Source organism: Enhydra lutris, unplaced genomic scaffold, assembly GCF_002288905.1.
Source record: "Enhydra lutris kenyoni isolate GAN:26980312 unplaced genomic scaffold, ASM228890v2 scaffoldscaffold74, whole genome shotgun sequence".
Classification (NCBI taxonomy): domain Eukaryota; kingdom Metazoa; phylum Chordata; class Mammalia; order Carnivora; family Mustelidae; genus Enhydra; species Enhydra lutris.
Window position 1 is genome coordinate 301,110 of NW_019154158.1, and position 23,959 is coordinate 325,068.

The 23,959-nt window shown below is 43.7% G+C and overlaps 1 protein-coding gene across 1 annotated transcript in view; it reads left to right on the forward strand.

The window, feature by feature from the left end:
- Window positions 1-23,959, forward strand: part of LOC111160197 (protein phosphatase, Mg2+/Mn2+ dependent 1H) — a 256,386-nt gene that overhangs the window by 104,317 nt on the left and 128,110 nt on the right. The window contains exon 3 of the mRNA XM_022523104.1: window positions 20,110-20,454. Coding sequence (XP_022378812.1) covers window positions 20,110-20,454 — 345 coding nt within the window. The remainder of the gene's footprint in view (window positions 1-20,109; window positions 20,455-23,959) is intronic.

Sequence of the window (23,959 nt, forward strand, 5' to 3'; positions counted from 1 at the left end):
TTTCATTGATTTCTGCTCTGATCTTTATGATTTCTCTTCTCCTGCTGGGTTAAGGCTTTCTTTGTTGTTCTTTCTCCAGCTCCTTTAGGTGTAGGGTTAGGTTTTGTATTTGAGACCTTTCTTGTTTCTTGAGAAAGGCTTGTATCGCTATATATTTTCCTCTCAGGACTGCCTTTGCTGTGTCCCAAAGATTTTGTACCATTGTGTTTTAATTATCATTTGATAATGATGAATTTTTTCATGAATTTTTTCAATTCTTCTTTAATTTCCTGGTTGACCCATTCATTCTTTAGAAGGGTGCTGTTTAGTCTCCATGTATTGGGGTTCTTTCCAAATTTCCTCTTGTGATTGAGTTCTAGCTTCAGAGCATTGTGGTCTGAAAATATGCAGGGAATGATCCCAATCTTCTGATACTGGTTTAGACCTGATTTATGACCCAGGATGTGATCTATTCTGGAGAATGTTCCATGTGCACTAGGGAAGAACGTGTATTATGTTGCTTTGGGATGGAATGTTCTGAATATATCTGTGATGTCCATCTGGTCCAGTGTGTCATTTAAGGCCTTTAGTTCCTTGTTGATCTTTTGCTTGGATGATCTGTCCATTTCAGTGAGGGGAGTGTTCAAGTCCCCTACTATTAATCTATTGTCGTCGATGTGTTTCTTTGATTTTGTTTTTAATTGGTTTATATAGTTGGCTTCTCCCATGTTAGGGGCATAGATATTTAAAATTGTGAGATCTTCTTGTTGGACGGACCCTTTGAGTATGATATAGTGTCCTTCCTCATCTCTTATTAGTCTTTGGCTAATTGATCTGTTATAAGGATTGCCACCCAGCTTTCTTCTGATGTCCATTAGCATGGTAAATTGTTTTCCACCCCCTCACTTTAAATCTGGAGGTGTCTTCGGGTCTAAAATGAGTTTCTTGTAGGCAACATATTGATGGGTTTTGTTTTTTTATCCATTCTGCTACCCTGTGTCTTTTGATTGGGGCATTTAGCCCATTAACATTCAGGGTAACTATTGAGAGATATGAATTTAGTGCCATTGTATTGCCTGTAAGGTGATTGTTACTGTATATTGTCTCTGTTCCTTTCTGATCTACTACTTTTAAGGTCTCTCTTTGCTTAGAGGGCCCCTTTCAATATTTCCTGTAGAGCTGGTTTGGTGTTTGCAAATTCTTACAGTTTTTGTTTGTCCTGGAAGCTTTTTATCTCTCCTTCTATTTTCAATGATAGCCTAGCTGGATATAGTATTCTTGGCTGCATGTTTTCTCGTTTAGTACTCTGAATATATCATGCCATTTCTTTCTGGCCTGCCAGGTCTCTGTGGATAATCTGCAGCCAATCTAATATTTTTATCATTGTATCTTACAAACTTCTTTTCCTGGGCTGCTTTCAGGATTTTCTCTTTGTCGCTAAGACTTGTAAATTTTACTATTGGGTGACAGGGTGTGGACCTATTCTTATTGATTTTGATGGGGGTTCTCTGCACCTCCTGGATTTTGATGCTTGTTCCCTTTGCCATAATAGGGAAATTCTCTCCAATAATTCTCTCCAGTATACCTTCTGCTCCCCTCTCTCTTTCTTCTTCTTCTGGAATCCCAATTATTCTAATGTTGTTTCGTCTTATGGTGTCACTTATCTCTCGAATTCTCCCCTTGTGGTCCAGTATTTGTTTGTCTTTCTTTTGCTCAGCTTCTTTATTCTCTGTCATTTGATCTTCTATATCACTAATTCTCTCTTCTGCCTCATTTATCCTAACAGTAAGAGCTTCCATTTTTTATTGCACCTCATTAATAGCTTTTTTGATTTCAACTTGGTTAGATTTTAGTTCTTTTATTTCTCCAGAAAGAGCTCTTATTTCTCTGGAGAGGGTTTCTCTAATATCTTCCATGCCTTTTTCGAGCCTGGCTAGAACCTTGAGAATCGTCATTCTGAACTCTAGATCTGACATATTACCAATGTCCGTATTGATTAGGTCCCTAGCCTTTGGTACTGCCTCTTGTTCTTTTTTTTGTAGAGAGTTTTTCTGACTTGTCATTTTGTCCAGATAAGAATATATGAAGGAGCAAATAAAATACTAAAAGGATGGCAATGACCCCAGGAAAATGTGCTTTAACCAAATCAGAAGAGACCCATGTGGAAGCTTTCTGTATGATGCAAATCCTGTGTTTCTGAACAAGGAAAAGTGGGAAGGGGGGTTCCTGTGGGAATGGGGAGTAAGGAGTTGGGGACTGTGAGGTAATGAGGCAAAATGATCACATCAGTTCTGGAGTTGGACTGAGTTCAAATCTTAGCTCTGCTCCTTCACTAAATAAGGAACCTTGAGCAAGTTTCCTGTGCTCTTCTCCACCCAGGAGGCTCGTCCCGGCACCGCACAAAGACTTGCCTCCTCCTCAACACGGGGTCTGAAAGGGCTCCTCCTTTGCCCATTTTTAAGTTAGGCAATCCATCATGTTGTTTGCACTACTTTTTAAAAGCTCGAAAACTGTGCCTTGCTGTGCCAGGTAAACCGCTGAGCACTTGCTGTGTATCAGAAGCTAGATGCTGAGGATTCAGCAGGGAATAAAACTGACAACAGTCCTTACCTACAGGGAACTTACATCCCTTGAGGGAAACAAACAATTAAAATGTATCCCACAGCAGATACTAAGTGCTATGGAGAAGAACAAAGCAGACACGGAGGCGTACAGGAAGTGGAGGTATGGGTGGTTAAAGAAGGTGCCGCTAAGAAGGCTGTTTGAGCACAGACCAGAAAGTGCAACTGTTTGGAGGGAGAGCTTTCTGACGTTCTAGACAACTGCAATGACCCTGAGGCAGGAGCAGTTCTGGTGTTCTCCAGGATCAGCAAGGAGGCGTACATGGCTGGAGCAGAGAGTGAAGTCAGGATTGCAGGAGATGTTTTCAGAAAGGCAATGAGAGTGGGGTGAGGCCATCTGGCAGGACCTGGATGGCTGTTACCAGGACTTGGGCTTCTACTCTGAATGAACAATTTGCTAGCAGGGCATGCTGAATATACTGCTTAAAAGAAGCCAGTGACTTTTCCCATTTAGAAGACGTCCCTTACCTCAAATATAGTGGTGCTTAGAAAGGGTAATGACAGTATAGGGCACAGCACAAATCCTCTGCAGGAGACAAGTAAGGTGGCTCTGCCCCTTCCCCCTCTGTGTGTCTGTTCCTTCACCTACCAAACAGGTGCTGAGCACTGAGGCTGCCCTGGGGGCAAGATGAGCTCAGTACAGTTCGAGTCGTCCTCCTAGAGCTGAGTTGAGGAGGACGCAAGAGTCAACAAGTCAGCGGCAATACAGTGGAGTAAGTTTCAGGAGAAAGATTTTAAACATTTTTAAATTTAAATTTTAAAATTTAAAATTTTAAATTTTAAAAATCCAGGTTCCTGGGTAGCCTAACTCAGATCGGTTACCGATGGTTTGGGGAACAACAGAGGAAAGGGAATGGATCAGATTAGAGAATGGTTCCTGGAGAAAGTGACATCTGAGCTGTCATTTTAAAAAAGTGAATTGGGAGGGGAGGCCCCCTGCGTGACTCTGTTGGTTAGGCATCCGACTCTGGATCTCAGCTCAGGTGTTGATCTCAGGATCATGAGTTCAGTCCCACACTGGACTCCATATTCAGCACAGAGTCTGCTTGTCCCTCTTCCTCAGCTTCTCCCCTTTGCTCATGCGCATACTTCCTCTTTCTCTCAAATAAATAAATTTTTTTAATTAAAAAAATATTTTATTAATTTATTTGACAGAGAGAGCGAGAGACCACAAGTAGGCAGAGAGGCAGGCAGAGAGAGTAGGAGGGAAGCAGGCTTCCCGCCGAGCAGAGAGTCCAATGTGGGGCTCGATCCCAGGACCCTGAGATCATGACCTGAGCCGAAGGCAGAGGCTTTAACCCACTGAGCCACCCAGGCGCCCCAAATAAATGTTTTTAAAAAAAATTTCTCCCTCCTTTCTTGACGTCTCATTGCCAGTCAACTTAGTAAAGTCAAATATTTCCAGAAGACATCTTTCGTGTATAATATCACCTTCATCTTAGAAAGAAAACCTAAAATGTCTGGAAGTTTATATATGATGACATTTCTTAAATTGAGTGGCAGTTGGGCAGCTGGGTAGCAATAAGGTGATTTTTTTTCTTCCATGGATAATTATTAACTGGTATAAAGATTTTAAGACAACTTTAATTCACCCCTCATGCCAACTCAGAGAATTATTTTATCCTATTAGGACAAGTAATCTTTTTAGTCAAAGGAGTCAATAGTTAATCCTCTTATTAAAACAAACCTTAAAAAAATTGGTGGAGGAAATAATATGAACTATGTTCTGCCTCCCTTCCATGAGGCATTCACTGAAGGAGTGTTGTTTCCTACAGTACTTGCTGAGTTCTTGACAGCAGCACCTTTCAGGAAATCACAAGTTAATTTCAGTTTCCTTCTACATATAAAAACAATACATTGGGAGCTAAAGAAGCAATGTTCGAAAGAAGCCCTAAAGCTTAAAAGAGATACAAATAGAAATTTCAATGTGTTCTGCACTATAGTATTTTAGCATAAAGAATGCAAGGGATACAGTTGAATTACTGTGTTCTCCCTTATAAAAATAATAATAGTTTTTTTTTTAATTTTAGAATTAGTGACATAGTGAAATGAAGAAAATATTTCTTTTTTGAGGCATAAGGAAGAGAAATCTTGAGATCTCTAATGAAGAGGCTATAAAGTAGAGAAGGGTATTTTCTATGACAAGTTCAGGGTGGAATTTTCCAGTGCCTGCATCCCTTTGGGTGGTTTATGTTCGAGGAGCCATAATCCCTCAGGCAGGCTGGCAGGAAACAGGTACTCTGTGACAGTGTGCAAGCCTGTTCACATTCCTGTGCCCCTAATTATTTGGGGACACAGGGTGGGTGGTAGGAAAGAGGGAATATTAAAATGCTAGCATTTCTGAAGTACTCTCAGAATTTTCTCTTAGGAAAGATGCTGTAAGCTTGTTGAGGGCACACAACACCTTAACCAGTAGCCTCCTACCTGCTTCCCACTGAGGGAAATTTAATTAAATGGATCAAGATTTGTAGGAACTAATCACCACGACTATGTTTTCTCTGCTTTGGGAGATTTGAAGCAGTCTTTATCTGCCATACCGAGGGACCCCATGCTAGGGAAAACGTAACTTTCCTAAAGGCTTTTGCTTTTTCATTTCTCAAGTGTCTGGTCATTTTAGCAATGAGGTAAAAAGACGGAAATACTAGCTGATTTCTCTGAGGAGGGAGAAGAAGTTCACTCCTAAGGGCACCGTGGAGCCTTTGTATTAAGAAAAGAAGCTCTTGTACTCTAAGTTATGTAGGTGGGAGATAGGACATTGTGGCAATAACCAGGACTTCCTCCCCATCCCCCCCACCTGACTGCCTATTTAGAACAGATTGTTTCTGGCTTAAGACCGGACTGTGGATTCATGCATTCCAAGTCTCTTTCCTTAGGAGCACCCTTATGTTTTTTAATCTAGTCAAAACACATCAAAGTATGGGGTTTCTGTATCTGTTAGTTCAGTCTCTAATTACAATAACAGGAGATGGCTGTGTCCACATTGTGGCCAAGATCATCAGCAGGGGAGAGGAAAGCTGATTATCTTTCTCCTTGGAGGATAGGACAGTACTATGGGAATTCAAGGCAAGTAGGATCAAATTGGGGTGGGGAGAGGTGAAGGGGATATTTCAACTCTTTGAATGGAAGATTTGCCACTTTTTTCCCTTGTTTTCTATAAGAAGGACTCGTTCACTGCCCCACCCCCAAGAGCATTAATGAAGGTTGCTGATGGTTCCAGCCCTTCTGGAATATTTGACCCTCATTTGGCAGTCTGCTTCCTGGAGTCATGTCAGCTATAAAAAACAATGGGAGGAGCTTTTTCTTTTTCTCATTGTATGTATTACTCTGAATTTTCCTTTTAGTTAAGGACTTTGTTTTGTGCAAGTCAAGAAAACATAACCTTTTTATTTATCCCCTTGGATTTTCTGAAGCAGGACAGTAGTTTCTCTCAAAACTCTTCTCTCTTGGTTCTAGGGACTCAAACTCTTGCCAGTGATGAAGAAGGGTGACTTTAGAACCAGGCCGATGTCAGAGTTCCCTCCTCAGTGGGTGTTGGTTTTCTCTGAAGACCGGGTTTGACCAAGATGTCCATAGTAGTTGGGAAGGCAACTTAAACTTCATTCCACAGTAGACTTTTTCCCACTACAGCACAACTTAAGGCTAAAGGAAAATAGATGATGCTAAGATGGAAACTTTTCCTCGTTTCACTGTAATTTGATTTCCCCACAGCTTTAGATGGGAAGAACATTGGCAAGAGTGATAACCTCTTGAGAATTTTTCTTCTTCCTTTTTCTTTAATACAATTCTCCTCATTCATGTGCCAGACACGATACTGATCTCAGTCCTTTCCCTGGTATTGATTCATTTAACCTGATAATATGTTCAGAAGTATGCACTATCATTATCTTTATTTTACTGATGAGGAAGTAGACACACAGAGCTGTAATGTGTGCAGCTTGGAGTCAACTGGGGCAGTCTGGTCTCTGGTGACATGCTGCCTCCTTATCCATCAACTGCTGGGAAATGTGGCAGAGAATCTTCTTGGAAAAGGCTGCAATAAAGGAATAACTCCTAATGATGTGTATAATTTCAGTATAATTTGATGCTAAATATTTTCTCATTCCTATTATGATTTCTCTTTTGATTTAGGAGTTGTTTTTTAAAGATTTTATTTATTTGAGAGAGGTGGGTAGGAGGGGCAATGGGAAAGGGAGAAGCAGACTTCCCCACTGAGCAGGGAACCCAGTGTGGGGCTTGATCCGAGGACCCTGGGATCATGATCTCAGTCGAAGGCAGACCCTTAACAGCTGACCCACTGAGGTGCCCCTGATTTAGGACTTACTGAGCAATTTCTTCTTTCAGTTCAGAAACTGGATAATAGCTCTTACTGACTCAGCTGAAGAACAGAATGGAAATGAAATTGCTTATCCCCTTATTGTCCTTATAGTCCATTTTTTCCTTGATAACTTATAGAAAAACTGTTGTTTGCATGAAACCATGGCAAGAAGAAGAAGTCTTCTGATTGGATAATAATGTGTGTCTAAGTTTGAATCCTTGTGCTGCCACTTACTAGATGTTAGTTACCTTGTGCAAATGAGTTGCCCTCCCAGTGCCTCAATTTCCTCATCTGTTACACTCCAGATAATAGCTCCGACCTCATAGGGTTGTTTGAACTAAATGAGTTAAAAATATGAAAAGTGCTTAGAATACTACCTCACCTATAGTAGATGTAGTTTAAGTAATGTTATCTGTTGTTGTTCTAATAGCAGAGTTTGTAGCTGCATTTCAGTATTACTTCACATTACTTATGTTTTCACCATAACCTGTCTTTTTTTGAGGGGGGAAGGGTCAGAGGGAGAGAGATAGAATCTCTGCCCAGTGCAGAGCCCGACATCATGACCCTGAGACCATGACCTGAGCTGAAATCAAGAGTCAGATGCTCAACTGACTGAGCGACCCTAGCACCCCTTACTGTAACCTGGTTTAGGGGGAGTTTTGATGTGTAAAATAATAGTTTGGGAACACTTGAGGTAATTTTTGAGTCTAAAATAAACCACAACACAACTTAGCCAAAACTGTCACAAACATTATATTTCTATCTCTCAGAAATTAATATTTATTTAATAATGTTTTTACAGTGGGACAGAATAAAAAAAATAAGATGGGACAAAACGACTAAAATTTAAAAAGAAAAAGCAGTTGTTGGCGAGGATGTGGAAAAAAAAGAACCTTATGCATTGTCGGTGGGAATGAAAATTGGTGCAGTCACTGTGGAAAACAGTACAGGTTCCTCAAAAAATTTAAAAATAGAATTACCATATCCAATAATTCTCCTGGGTATTTACTCAAAGAAAATGAAATCCTGAATTTGAAAAGATGTAGGCATCCTTATGTTTATTGCTGTGTTATTTACAATAGCCAAGATATGGAAGCAGACCAGGATATGGAAGCATCGATAAGATGAATAGATAAAGGGGCCACCTGGGTGGCTTAGTAGGTTAAGCCCCTGCCTCCGGCTCAGGTCATGATCTCAGGGTCCTGGGATCAAGCCCTGCATCAGGTTCCCTGATCAGTGGGGAGCCTGCTCCCCCCCCCACCCCCGCCCTCTGCCTGCCTCTCTGCCTACTTGTGATCTCTCTCCTTGTCAAATAAATAAAATCCTTAAAAATATATGAGTGGATAAAGAAGATGTAGTATGTATGTGTGTATATACACAAGTGAATATTACTCAGCCATAAAAAAGAATGAAATCTTGCCGTTTACAACAACATAGATGAATCTGGAGGGTATAATGTTAAGTGAAATAAGTTAGAGCAAGACAACTATTCTATGATTTCACTCATTTCTTTAATTTAAGAACCCAAACAAATGAACAAATAAAAAAGATGAAAAGACTCTTAAGTACAGAGAGCAAACTGGTGGTTGCCAGAAGGGAGGAGAGTGGGGGGATGGGTAAAAGAGGCAAAGGGGATCAAGAATACCCTTGTCATGATGAGCACCAAGTGATGTAGAAAATTGTTGAATCACCATATTGAGCACCTGAAATGAATATAACATTGTATGTTAATTATACATGAATAAATTCTTTAATTAAAAACTTTTTAAAAATAAAAATTTAACAAAGACTAAATTGCCATTTAATAACAAAAATCAAACTACTAGATGTGTCCTACATCTTACTGTTTCATAAAGTGGAAGGATTGAAACAAATCTGCATTTCATAATGTCAGATCCTGAGGAAGCAGTCCTCATTTTTAAGTCTATGAAATTAAGCATTCTTTTCTACTGGGGAACAAAACATCTTAATAATTCAGACAAAAAGAGGTATGGTAAAAAACAGAGTATGCTACAAGGGCATGATGCCAAGTGTACAGCAATAGAGGGTGGGCCCTAGGGATGGCTTGCATGAAGTTACTCAAATTTCCTGCATCTGCTTGGACATTGGCTTACTTTTCTCCCTTTGCTGTGTCACCCTGAGGATCAGAATTGGAGAGTTCAACCAAGCCCTGTGGATAAAACGCCTAAAACAGATCCTCTAGATTCTGACATCTTCATTGTGATGCTTTGAAAACTGGCCAGAAACTATGGCAGTCAAGCCATATAGTAGCTGAGAGTGGGGAATCAGAAGATTATGACAATTTTCTGATTGCCCAATGGGAAATAGTAATTCTTTTCCTTTGGCAGTGAGAAAGGAGGCAGGCAAAAACATCCTGTGCTCGTATGAATCCTGTAAAAACAACCATGGGATTTAACTCAAAGTGGGATTTCCACTTTGAGTGGAACTCTTTGTGGTACTCTTTTCATGTTACTGATTTTCATGTTATTCATGTTATTTTCATGTTATCGATATGGCCCCTCCGTCTATTTCTAAATTCCAGAGCCATATGATGTAGGGATGGGAAGATGAGTGTCAAATGAGCTAAATTACTTGTGTCTTCAGGGTAGATAGCTAAGAGGAGAACCCCTTATTTCCATAGAAAACTATTTCTAGAGTAGCAGTCTCCATACCATGTGTATGAGTATGTACCCCCAACGTATTTGCTCATTTAATGCTATATAACTATACTGGTACATATCATGTAATGTACATGGAGTAATTATAAAAATATATTAATATTTAAAAAAATAAAGGCAGTAAAGATGAAAAGTCAACGTTTTAAAATAACCGCTAACAGTCATATGACTTTTATCATCTGCCAGGCATTGTTCTAAATATTTTTCCCACAGTAACTGGTCTGTCTTACTAAGAGCAAAGACCTCATGTTCCCATTAGCTAGTAGCAGAATTCATCATTAACAATAACAAGTATAATTCCATATTTCAGCGGTCTCTTTGAGCATTTCAGAGACTTTGGATTAGAACGATTATTACTGTTGTCAGATATGATTAGATTGTCAGTACTTGGAGTAAGATGTGCTAGCTGTGACATGTTCTCATTTGCTCGTGTTTTCTACCAGCAGTTTCTGCCCAGGGATTTTTTTAAAAACCTGTTGCCCACGTTGGGAGGGACGATTTAGTTAAAAACTTAGTAACAGGTCGCACGGGCCCGCTCAGCGGGGCTGGGCACACACGGACCGGGCAGTGAGGCGCGATGTGCCCAAGCCGGGTGTGCGTCAGAAGGCCCGCGTCAGGCCCGCCGCCGCGTCTGCTGACTTCACACCACCGGAGGGCGCCGGTGTCAGTTTCTGTGAGGAAAACAGCAAAGCTTCATTTCTTCTCCGGCTTGAGGAGAAAAAAACATGAAAGACTTGATCATGTTGCCGCAACGCACTGACGGGTCACTTGTAAGTCCCCCTCAGCTTAGCGCGCTCTCTGGCGGCGGGCGGGGCGCCGGACGGGGGCTCGCACGCTGGGAGAGCTCCAGAGCGAGAGAGAACCGGGCGCCCTGGCCTCGTGACCAGAACAAATGTGTCAAGCCTCATTCCTTGGTTTTCTTTGTGTTTCCTGCCTCACCTCTCAGCACTTCCGTCAGGCTCCACAGGAAATGTCTGAGGTTTTGTCTAGCATCTCCCCTTTTTTTGTCCGCACATCACAGGAGGGGCTTCCTCACCGCCCCCCAGGGGGGCTCACCAAGGCTCTTGAGCCTGTGGGTTCCCCGGAGTTGAGGTGCACATTCTGTGGCTCCTTTTTTGACAGAGCTGCAGTTTAGGCTACTGATTTCTGACCCCCTGGATTCGCTGTGCTGTCAGTGCCCCGGAAGCTGAATGGGTGCGAGCCGCTTGCGTCCGGAATTTTGTCAGTAGCCGGTTCGCTGGGTGCGTTTCTGTTGGGAGCAGGCTTAGCTTGTTGAAAGGCCCAAGGGGGCCTTTAACTCATTAATCTAAGTTCTGGCATTATAGATGATTGTGAAAATGGGGAAAAGGGAATAAGCAGATATTTTTAGAAGTCAGTTTCTACAACTTCTGCAAAAGAGGGTTGTAACGTCAGGCCTGCTTCAGAGAAATCCTGAAAGAGAGACAGTATACTTGAAGCTCCCAGTTTGTCAACCTTCTGAAATCTTCCTTCATCTGGCTGCACCTGTATTCCTGAAAAGGGGTGGGAGGGAGAGAGAGAGAGAGAGAGAGAGAGAGAGAGTGTGTGTGTGTGTGTGTGTGTTCTCAGTTACATACAAGACTTTTTTTTTTGGAGGGGGCAGTAAATCAGAATGCAATAAGAAAACTGCTGCAGAGTTGCTCTTTTGTAAGACATTAAGTGATGGCTGCAAAATGTAAGTGTGTGGTCAGTCAGGAAAAGGTCTGATACTGCTTTTTCTTAAAGTGGAGTACCTGTTTAACTCCTGTTCATCAGGAGCAAAAACAGGGTAAACACTTGTTAAAACATAACTAATTTTGAAATTCATTATGTCAAGAGCATGTTACTCTAAATTTGAGAGGGTTGACTTTTCAGGCGTAGAACTTGGCATCGGGGGCTGGTGCCCCAGCGACGTTTTCTGATACTACCAGAGATGAATGCAGGGCCACTGTCCAAAGTTTTGGTAATCAGCTGATGGCCCAGGATGTGTATGCAATTTCTAATAAGCAGCAAGGGAAAATGGTGCCGAAGTACTAAAGGCTACAGAGGTACAGAAGCCAGGGAGTTAATGACACAAAGTTGTATGTACTGGGAAATTGGAAAGATCCCCTCCCTAACTTGGAATCTGAAGGACTGGGTTCATATCCTGGCATCACCCCATCACAGGAGTCACTTAACAGTGCCCTGGTTAAATTCCTGGTGAAGTGGGATAATGATGCCCATTTTATGGTGGTGTGGGGGGGATTAAACATGGTAGGTAATCATCAGGCATCCTTAGAATTCAGACTTCTCAGAGGGGAAGTAATTTAAGAAAAGAAATAACAGAAGCTGTACAGGGTCATCTGGGTGGCTCAGTCATTAAGCGTCCCGCTCAGTGGGAGACCTGCTTCTCCCTCTCCCACTCCCCCTGTTGTATTCCCTCTCTCACTGTCTGTGTGTGTGTGTGTCAAGTAAATAAATAAAATCCTAAAAAACAAAACAAAACAAAACAAAAAACTGTATGGTGGAGGGACATGAGCACCCATCTGGCAGAGTCGAAAGTAAGGAGCTAAAGTGTGGCTTGGTCTCCCTGGTTACAGGAGTTCTTACTGCGCCCTGCCTGCTCATTGTTCCCCAGGCCATTTAATAGTGAGTATAAGTAATTACTGTTGTAGGGTTTTGTTTTTGTTGTTGTTGTTCTTTTAGATGCTGGACACTTCTGCCTTCAGCTCCGGTCGTGGTCCCGTGGTTCTGGGATCGAGCCCCAGGTCGGGCTCTCTGCCCAGCGGGGAGCCTGCTTCCCTTCCTCTCTCTCTCTCTGCCTGCCTCTCTGCCTGCTTGTGATCTCTGTCAAATAAATAAATAAATAAAATCTTTAAAAAATTATATGTACAATTAACCGTTTGGTGTGCAGTTTTATGTTTTCAACATATATGTAGATTCATATAATCATCAATCAGGATACAACATTCCCATCACTGTAAATCACTTCCTCGTGTTCTTTCTTTATGGTCCTACTCTTTCCCCCTCCCATAACCCACAATTGTCTGAATATTTATTACATATTATCCACTCCTCTGGCACCCCACGCTCCCCCTGTCTAGCACACTTGTAGTTACCTATTCACGTTTTAGACTGTTAGCCTCAGGAGTTTGGTTTTTTCTCCTCTCTCCTACCTCCCCAGTGTCCAGCATAAGCCTGGCACATAAGAGACTCTGAGACACGCATTAAATGAATGAATCCTTACTGTCTGTGTCCTAGTTTCATCTTGTTCTTTAAATAAGGAAACGGGTGAGAGGAGTTAAGAAATGTGCCCAAGATCACAGAGTAGTAAATTCCCAAACCCAGGGTGGTCTTGGTTTAAAGCCTGTGCTCTTTCTGTGCTAAGACATATCACAACAGATAGGATTTGTATTAACTCATCTGAAAGTGCATTACGTAAATGACCCAACTTTTTTTTTTTTTAAGATTTTATTTATTTGTTTGACAGAGATCACAAGTAGGCAGAGAGGCAGGCAGAGAAAGAGGGGAAAGTAGGCTCCCCGCTGAGCAGAGAGCCCGATGTGGGGCTCGATCCAAGGATCCTGAGATCATGACCTGAGCCGAAGGCAGAGGCTTAAACCACTGAGCCACTCAGGTGCCCCTGACCCAACTTTTAAAATCACTGGTGTGTTGGTATATTTTCACCGGTGATGAAGTTAGCCTTGTACTGTTAGAATATGTAAAACATGAAACCCTGTGTATTTACCATATAAACTCAGAATGGTGTTCCCTGAGGTAATACCAAACTGAGGATGTATGCCTTCTAAAATGACTAACGGTGTGACGGGTGGGAGGTGGGTGTGTGTGGTGGGTACGCAGAGGAAGCCTTCGCTTCCCTCTTTGGTGCCTTTGCTTGAGCCAAGCAGGTGGTGAACACAGCTCTCCCTCTTCCCACATGCATGCCTAGCCTTTTAGCCAGTGGTTCAAAGGATATAGCAATGCTGGATTGTACATGCATTCCAGCAGTGTATGGGAGCTGAAGAAAGGGTGTGGTTTTCAGCATATGCTCCAGAGAGATGGATATGGTTTATGTTTTGCTTTTTTGTAATCTTCCTTGGGGAAAAAAAAAAGTCTCCATAGCTTAGAAGGGAATAGTGTGTGTATATTAAACTGGTCCTATAGGCCCATAAGACTCAGCAAGTCAGGTACAGGAAGAGAAGGCAGCGTCTTGTCCCTTTGGTTTCCTTGGAGCACCTGTGAGATTCCCGGGGCCCTGCCTCGATCAGGACCACTGACAAAGAGCAAGAGAGGGCCCTGGGGAAGGAGTAGCAACTAGATCATGTAGGACCCATAAGCCATGCGAGCACGTAGGAGACCCAGGGCAGTAGGGAGTCACTGAAGGTTCTAGTCTATGCAATGATGAAATAGATGTGTGTTTGCAATTAAGTTGAACATTTGAGACACTTGAAAGCATCATGTTCATACTACTTGTGATCTTTCAGACCTCTCTTGCAGATTGACCCCTGACATTGATCAGGGCCCTTGATGTGGGTGTGACGTTTAGGAATTGTTCTTTCCTCAAGGTTCTCAGATCAGACTTTATACATCAAACCATACGTTCCTACCTGATGACATTTGATGGCCTTGTTTTGAATAGAGAAGGGGGTGCGGGAGAAGGGGGTCCTTGTATCTTTTTCAAAATCAATGTATGGCATGTCCTGTTTGATCATGCCACTTTCAAAAGTAGATTTGAATTCTTTGTTATGATCCTGGTTCCATTTCAAACACATGCAGCCCATTCCAGCCTTATACTGCTCTTTGAAGTGTCTTGTGAATTCTTTAGTCTCCTCTCTAGGCCCATCAATCCCGACCTAGGCCGTCTTTGCCTCAGGGCAGTTCTCTGTGAGCCTCCTAAATTCTAGTGCATCCTTCTTGGCAGCACATCGCAGAATGCCATGGGATTGGTACCCCTTAAGCCTGCTGTCACCTTGTTCTTCCACATAGAGGCATTTCACATTGAAGCTCCTTGGTCTGCCTTGACCCCAGAATCTCCCTCCAGCCTTAGCCCTCAAGGCTGGTCTTAATGAGGCCACTGTCCACATAGGCCATATAAAGTCCCCTTTACACCTGCACTGCCTGTTAGTTGCTCCTTTTTTCTAGAATAGTCTTTCAGTCGATCATCGCCCAAGCAGGTAACCAGACAGACATGCACAATTTGATGAGTGCTGCTGTAAGGGTGGGCTCAGGATGCAGTGGGAGCTCCCAGAAGGAGGTGAAATTTAAGATGTGTACTAAGAGATAGGTTGGGGCTGGGGGGAGGGGGGACTCAGGCAAAGGATGGGGGTGGTTTGTGATAAGCTACAAGTGCCATAGTTTGGTGGGTGAGATTTGGAGTGACAGAATGTGGGAAGACCATCAGAGACTACATCAGAGACTGCAAACTGGCTCAAACACTGGAGCCAGCCTACGAAGGAGGAGGTTAGGCTGGCCAAAGAAATATGGTCAGATTTGGGGTTTTAGGAAAAAAAATCACTCTGGTTACAACTCGGGATGCAGAAAGGAGAAGCAGATCCAAGAGGCATGTGTACAGGAGAGCAAGCATTCCTTCCAGGAGCAGGCGGAGTGTGTGTGAGGGTATTCAGCTAGGCAAGGGGCTGATGGCTCAGAGCGTGGAGCCTGCTCCCAGCTGCATCCCTTACTAGGTGGTCATCTTGAACAGTGAGATTCTCTGTCCCTCCTTTTCCACCTCTATAAATTGGGAATAATTACCACACATCATAGGGTGGCTACTCCCAGGATGGGTTGTGGTAGGATTAAATGTGCTAATATTGATAAAGCATTTAGAATACTGCCTGCTGTGTAAGGTTTATTACATGACGGGAAGGGTGCTGTGGCCCCATAACTCGATGTTTCTGTGACCTGATGATCTCTTAGGCATTAAGAGCTAAGTTGGCATCTAGAGCATGTGGGAGAGGGCCCACTTGATGGCTGTAGTTTCCCAAATAATAGATCTCTCACTTGAAGTTCTGTGCCACAGACGGACACTGAAGATTTTTTTTGAAGTCTCTTGATGAATTTGGTTTTACCTAGTTCAAAAGCTTTCAAAAATTGTCCTCAGCAGTTGACTCCTTTTGTCCAAAGTCTTCTGCAAACCCCTGATGTTTGTAACCGATGCATCTGTGCTGCTCTGGTTGAAATAACCGTCAGCGGGACTTATCCTTTAAACGCCCACTTCCTCTTTCCTAAGTGGTACAGTTTGGAAACACGAAACACAGTCTGGACCCTGCTGTTCTGGTCAGTTCAGGGCGATGTGAGTGACTCCTCCAAGGTCACACAGAGAATGGCAGATTTGAGACTAGGATGAGGGTCTCCGGAACTGCTTGGTTCTGGAACTGCTTGAACCCCCTTCTGTTAGTACGGGGGTTCTCAATTTGGGGAGCACTTTAGAATCCCCTGGGGAGCTTAAATAAACGATCAGTGCTAGGGCTCCACCTTCAGAGAAACTAACTGAATTGGGCTGGGAGTGAACCGTGCATCCAACAGTGCTGGATTTATTCAGTCTCTAGTTAGAAACAAACTTTCTTTGTCAAAAAACTATGTCTTACAAGTTTTCACTGTGAAAATGATTAATTGCATTTTAAAGGTTAGCTATGCCAGCGTTTCTAGCCCTGCTGTGCTAAGGTGTTCTCCAAAGCTGGGTGTTGCCCTTCTCGGTCCTGCTTCAGAAGTCCCCCAGTCTGGTTTTTCTCTTGACTGCTTAAAAATTGCCCAGAGAGTTCAACAGCGGGTTGTTGCTGCAGTGCCTTTAGAATGCTTTGCCTTGTTGAAGGAAATGGTTGGATTACTCATCAGAAAAATGTCAGAGTTGCTTTTTAAAAAATATAGTAGCATTGCATTGCCGTGTGCCTCGTTATTTCATGGGGTCTGATCTTCTTTGAATCAAATCATGATTCTAGAAATATGATACTTTAGGTGTAACAGAATCTGAGTCATGGACACAGCTGGTCCTATTTCGTCCCTCACTGGCCCCACCCACAGCTTCCTTAACAGTGTTTGCTGGATTTTCATTTAAATTGGGTGCAGAAGGACTGTGTGGGCAGTTTTTACTCAAGCAGCCTTGGGACTTTTGGGGAATTAGATGTGATAAGCAAAAAATCCCTTTCTTTTGCCACTTTTCCCTAGTTGTGAGGGTGTAATATGGCAATATGTACTTTACTAATACAGCAAGTAACAAGGGCTCATGTTGAGTGTAATAACTCCGACTACTGCTAAGTAATAATGAGCATAAATAATAATTCAGGCTGTGTAGGATGACAGTCATTGTTTCTCTTGGTGACCAGGTCATAGGAATTGCTAATCCCGTGATGCTTCATTGCCTCGCATTCATAATAAGAGGAAATGCTAAATTTCAGAGGCTGGTGAAAATATAGGTTCACTGAATTCTATCCACAGATGCCCTACATTAAGAACTTTTTCCAGGGGTTTCAGTTTTATTCCTGGTTGATAGCCACTTCTACCTACTTTTCATTCTTCTTTTTTTTTTTTTTAAGATTTTATTTTATTTTATTTGACAGATAGAGATCACAAGTAGGCAGAGAGGCAGGCAGAGAGAGAGAGAGGAGGAAGCAAGCTCCCCGCCGAGCAGAGAGCCCGATGCGAGGCTCTATCCCAGGACCCTGGGATCATGACCTGAGCCGAAGGCAGAGGCTTTAATCCACTGAGCCACCCAGGCGCCCCCATTCTTCTTTTGTGTGCTCTTGCATTGCTTATCTCTCACTTCTCCTTCCCGCCACGCATGCCCCAGGTCCCAGAATACTAGATAAACATGCACCTCCTTTCATCTCCTTGTCCCCAGCTCTTGTTACAGAAGCTGGCAACAGCAGCTTATCAAAATGTCATGAAGCCCGCAGACAGGGAGCCCAGAAGGCAGTCTGTTGAGGGCCCGTGTGGCATCCCAAGCAAGACGCCAAGGGCCCTGGCTCCTTCAGATTTCCTGTCCCACTACCTCGAACAGCAGGTTTCAGCCGGTTTTGCAAGAGGGTTACTCTACCTCCAGGTGTTGCTTCTGTGACCCAGGCAGGAAGGAAGCAGAGACGGGTAAAGGGCAAAGGCCAGGCCACTTGAGCTGTTCCTTTTATCAGGAAAAGAATAGCTTTCCTGGAAGTTCCACCCAAAAGAGTGGATACTAGGTAAGCAAGTACCACAGTCAGACACACAGCCCAAGCCTCCTGGAATTTTCCCCAACTGGCTGCTCTATCAGCTCTCATTCCCTCCCAGTTCTTCTTGTCCCATCTTCAGGGCCCAGCTTCTTCCCCCACCTCCCCCCGTGACATGGATTGATACTTCTTGATTATTGAACTTTCGGAGTTTAGCAGAGGCATTGGACTCTTCTACAGTAGCTTCTCATGTTGGTGAAGAACTAAAGCTCAGAAAGTGACTGAGGTGAAACCATGGTAGTGATAGCAGTCACACACAAGGGAGACTACTTATCTACTCCGCAGGCATAAATCACCATTCACCCTTGCTAAATACCCACTCCCTGTGAGCGAGCTAACGCCTGCTGCTTATGTACTAGGCAGACATGGTCCAGCTGAGCACCAGGGATGTCCGGCTCTGGAGTGACCCAGCCAGGGTCGAACGCCTTTACTGCCTTTCTCACCTTGGTCTGCCTCCCTCGCCCACTGATAGGTATTGACAATGCCATTAGAACTCACATCTTCTCATTCTGAAGTCCTTGTTCTTTCTACTGCCCTCTGAGTTCGAGTGCTTTTACTCATTCATAAGTGTTTGTTACTGCCTGAATTTGAATGTCTTTTTAGGGTGTTCTTCACCTCCTAGCTGGCATCCTCACTTTCACTCTTTCCTAATCCTCATGGCATAGCCTGAGTGATCGTTTAAAAACATAAATTAAGTTTGTTACCCTCCCACCCACCTCAGCCAATGGGTCTTTGTTACTCTTAGTCTAAAGCCAAGATCCTGCATGTGTCCTGGGAGGACTGAGTGGTCTGGCTGCCACGTCCCTCTATAGCCTCATTTCTCCCCCATGCCTTTCCTGTTTCACTCCTCTATTCAGTCATATGGTATGGTTTCATCTCCTCTCACCTTTCTACCACAGGTGCATCATGCACCTTCCTACCACAGGGCCTTGGCACCTGCTGTTTCTACTGCCTGGTGGTCTCTCCTTCCCCATCATTGTCTTGTGAATTTCTAAACAGCTCTTAGGCTAGCCTGCATGTCCCCAGGAAACCTCCTCCAAGTCCCCTTCTGCAAGCTGGCCTCCAGGAGGCACCAGGAGCCAAGAACCTCTCTTTGTAGCCCTCACTAGAATTCTGATCTTATGTTTGTGTGATTATTTGATCAGTATGTGTTTTCCCCACTGGATTATTAAGATCAGACCATATCTGATATGGCTTCCAGCAAGTTTTTTTTATCCCCTGTCCACTTTGCACCTGTCACGTAGGGAATGCACAGTATTTGTTGACTAAAAATCTTTTTTTTTTTCTCAGCACGTGGCACAGAATTAAAAGTAAAATTTAAAAGGCACAAATGGAGCAGTGGCATATGTCACCATAACTATGTGGTATCTTCTGGCATCATTCTAAGATAGACCAAAAGAACTTTATTTAATGGCTTTAGCTAGAAAAGGATTTGATATTTATTGCTGTGGGGGTGTATACGCTAGTAGTTAGAAGTAGATGTTATATACACCCTACCTGTTTAATTACCAATGCATCTTACCTATTCAATAAAGTAATTAATGCATTTAATTTAAGCTTTTTTTCCCTATAGCTAAGATCTTAGGCATGTGTAATTCAGACATGGTTTTTAAAAATATTCATTTGAAATAGTCTAGAAATAACTCTGAGACAAAATCCATGGTAAGTGAGGGAACGTGGGAATGTGTAGCTTTAGGATAGGAAGAGGAAGAAACAAAGATGTTGGGTACCAGCTGGGAAACTGAGGGAGGCAGGAAATAAGAGAAGGAGATTAGAATTGGCTGCATCTTAGACTGGGTGTCTAAGGGGAGAACATGTTCTAAAAATATAGGATGTAGATCAAAGAGGATGGGGCAGGTATCTGAGAGTGAAAAGGCTCTAAAGGGGGAAAAATGGGTCTACTGATTTCCTCTTGAAGAATCTGCAAAAAAGAGCTTGACTTCCTCCAAAGACTCCAAGCCAAGCCTGCTCTGGGGTTGCAGAGGGCAATGAGAACTTGGGGGTTAAAGCTGGACTCCTAAAGACTTGCCTGCTGGCATGGAGTTTGACATCAAACATCCGTACATCAAATCAAGGTGGATCTTGCCACAGAGTAGTTGCTGAGCTTACTTGGTAATTTGGGCTCGTCCTGCAGGCAGAGAAGCAAGGACCGCTCCATCCCCCGGGGGGTGATCACAGCAGTGACAAATCCCTGAGCCTTTTTGCCGGGTTTTGACCCCCATTGTTTGCCAACCAAAGACAGATCAGAAGTGGATGCGCTGAGCGCCCCACCTCGCTGCGTCAGTGTGACCCTGGGGCCCTGACCACCCAGGTTCTCACTCCCTGTCGCCTCCCTCCCCCAGGAATCAGAAGGCGTTTCCTGCCACTACTGGTCGCTGTTTGACGGTCACGCAGGGTCCGGGGCCGCGGTGGTGGCCTCCCGCCTGCTGCAGCACCATGTCACGGAGCAGCTGCAGGACATCGTGGAGATTCTCAAGAACTCTGCCGTCCTGCCGCCCACGTGCCTGGGCGAGGAGCCCGAGAACACGCCCGCTCACAGCCGGACTCTGACCCGCGCGGCCTCGCTCCGCGGAGGCGTGGGGGCGCCGGGCTCCCCCAGCACCCCGCCCACGCGCTTCTTCACCGAGAAGAAGATCCCTCACGAGTGCCTGGTCATCGGGGCGCTGGAAAGTGCGTTTAAGGAAATGGTAGGTGTCGCGGAAGGGTCCAGGGGTCTGGGTGGAGGCCCTCGCTTAAGCCAAATCCATGCTTCTTGTAGAAGGTTCCCTGGAAGGGCATGTCTTTGACCTGTCCTCTAGTTGTGTGGCTCCGCATGGGTCTCCCTTTGATAACAGGCCTCCACTCTTAGGAGAGGGTGGCAGTAAGAGTTCCTGGCATGGCATGCTGGCAAAATTAAGAAGATGAAAGGGAGGGATAGTGTATGACGTAACAGGCTTTTTAAAGGTAAGCATTATGGCTTCTCTTTCTGCAGACTCATTGATGCCAGCTGGTATAATTCCACTTAACTGAAACGCAAGCGTCCTTGCCATCTGTCGGACACATGTGTATGAATTCCAGGTGTTTGGGGGAAACGGCACTTTAGTCAAGTGCTCAGAAGTACCTTTCCCATACAAAACTGATCCGAGAACAGCTACTGTAACCATGATTGGCCATGTGGTTCTCAGTGCTTTAAAAAAAAAAAAAAAAAAAGTACCTGCTGAAAGAGAATCAAGGGGCTAATATCCGAGATCACCGGCTTTACTGGGGAACATGGATTTATTTGTGTGTTTAAATGCGGACGTGTCTTATCAAAGAATTCAGCCTCCTTCCCTCTCAGGCTCAGTCCTGAGAACACACATAGGGAGGGAGTGCAGCTGCTTTCATGGTGTCCCCTGACCCTACGCCTGGAGAAGGACCACCCACTGGACCACCCCCTTCCCTCTCTGAGCTCACTTTCTACTGACGCTGTTATTTTGGTTCCAGAGATTTTTCTTTCCTGAGCAACAGCCTGTATGCAGGTAATAGAGAAGAAGTATTTAAAGATGTCATAATGATATGAGTAAAGTGAGTGTGCTGTATTCTTAAAGCCTGGAGACTCGGTACTTGGGAGGGCTCAGTCAGTGAAGTGTCTGCCTTTGCTGGGGTCCTGATCCCAGGGTCCTGGGATCGAGCCTCATTCCAGCTCCCTGATCAACAGGGAGTCTGCTTCTTCCTCACCCCTCCCACTGCTGCTCGTGATCTTTCTCTCTCTCTCAAGTAAATAAATAAAATCTTAACAACAGGAACAACAACAAAACCCTGGGCATTCAGAAGTGATGAAAAACTGTTGTTAAATGAAGTACGAACAGCTAGGAGCACCTCCCCAGAATGGAGTGTACACAGAGTGCACATTCCGCAATTAGGCTGTGTGCTAAGGAGAAAAAAATAATGTTGCACAGCGCCTTGCCATCTGATTTGTTTCTAAGGCAAAATAGTTCATATGTTCAAACCTGGCATTTGCATCCTATCCTCACTTTTATGCATCCCCTCTTGGGTCACCGTGTTTCCTTGTCATATAAATATTTACCCTTTGATTAGCAGGTGACTTAAAATGCACCTGTCTCTCAGGAGTGTCTGGTAGCCTTTAATCCCAAGAAGATCACCAGGAAGCTGGAGAAGATTCTTTAGGAAAAAAGGAATCAAGGTAGTAAAGTTGACTTCTACTCAGGCTTCATATAAAATCTCATTCCCCAGCTGTCACAGAAGCTCTGATGGGAATAAGTGTTTCTCGACACTGATGTTCAGAATGCTAAATATTTAATTGAGGTAAAAATGTGACAGTAGGCTGTTCTCTTGATGGGAGAAAAACTCAGCTGACATGACAGAAGTGAAAAACAAGGGACGCCTGGGTGGCTCAGTTGGTTAAGCAGCTGCCTTCGGCTCAGGTCATGATCCCAGCGTCCTGGGATCGAGTCCCACATCGGGCTCCTTGCTCATCAGGGAGCCTGCTTCTCCCTCTGCCTCTGCCTGCCATTCTGTCTGCCTGTGCTTGCTCTCTCTCCCTCTCTCTCCCTCTGACAAATAAATAAATAAAATCTTTAAAAAAAAAAAAAAAAAGAAGTGAAAAACAAAAGAAACTTTGGGTTTCTCATTTCCTTCTGTAATTGCTTATGCCCTTAGACATCTTTTACTTGAACCTGCTGTATTCTCAGATCTATCCACTAGAGGCCAATGTCACCTTGAGGCAGGCCTCTGCAGCGGTCTCTGGCGGTTTCTGCCCATTAATGGCTAAGGGTTACTAGCAACCACTATACTTGAAGTGAGAGGCTTATTCAGAAAAATGCTTAGTAAAGGGCCTTATTCTTGTCTTTTTAAAATTTTTCTGGCTTTTAACCAGTCGGTTCATGACCTGGAATTTTTATCTTAGAGACTTAGCCAGCAGAAAGATCATTTCACTTGCCCATGTAATTCATTCAACCAATAAATATTTGATCAGAATTAACTGTGCTAGGCCTAATTGGGAAAAGAGCATTGAACAAACTAGGCAAAAACGAGTATTAACAAGTAAAATGTAAGTGGAAGGGACGTTGAGTGAAGAAATGCAGGGTGAAGTAGGAGTCCAGTAAAGACATGAAGGGAAGTGTTCCCTTGGGAAAGTGATGCTGGGTGGAGGGTGGGGGGGGCATTATTTAGGGAAAAAAAGCATCAAAGTAGTAAAATTGACTACTACTACTACTCAGGCTTTGTATAAAATCTCATTCCCCAGCTGTCATAGAAGCTCTAATGGGAATAAGTGTTTCTTGACCCTGATGTTCAGAATGCTAAATATTTAATCCAGGTAAAAATGAGGTAATAAAAATAAAAATTGAGTTTAAAATGAAGCAGACAAAACACAGGAGGCCATTTACATGGACAACTACATCAGAGAACCCAGATGGGCCTAAGGCAACAAGCCAGTGTCAAAGTTAGGAATGATGGATGGAAGGTGAATTGGAGAGTTGCTCTGGAAGGACCTGGTGTGCTATATTATGAATTTTTGGCTTTAAGCCATATCTCATCTCCAGTTCATCCCAGCCTGCAGCTGCTTCTTCACACTCAAGTTTTTCCCATATTGTCTCTCTAGCCACCAGCATGCCGGAGGCCTACCTAGGCATTGTACCATGTGCTTGGCCTTATTAAATGACAATATTTGTCATTGCTTTGCATGGTGCTTGCTAGGGTGGCCCTACTGTCTGTCCTCCTAGGGACTGAGCTGGTCAGTGCCTTTTGGCCCAGAGCAATTATTAATATACTGTCCCCTTTTATTCTCAAAAGTGTCCCTGTTTGGATGATGTCTTATTATAGAAAGAGGGTCTTGTTTTTCCTTTGCTTCATGGGGGACTTCAGGAAAAACCTACTCAGTGTCACAGAAATGTGCCCAACTTAAACATTAAGTTACTGGTGGTGAGCTTTACAACCCATAACACAGAAATTACACAGCATACCTTCAACTTAATGGCCTGAAAGGCCATTGCCGGCTCATAGAAGATACTCTTTCTTTACTCCCCTTTGCAGTATGATATTTTTGAGAGTCAGTGTTTGAAGGCAGACTTTGGTTTTTTGAAATGCCCAACATGCAGTTGATTTCCTTACCTTGTTGGCCTGGTTTTGCTGGTTTCTCCTTGGCCCTCTCAGAGTGGGGCACGTTTGGAATTTCTTGGGCATTTCTAAATTTTTTCCTCACAAGAGCCAGCC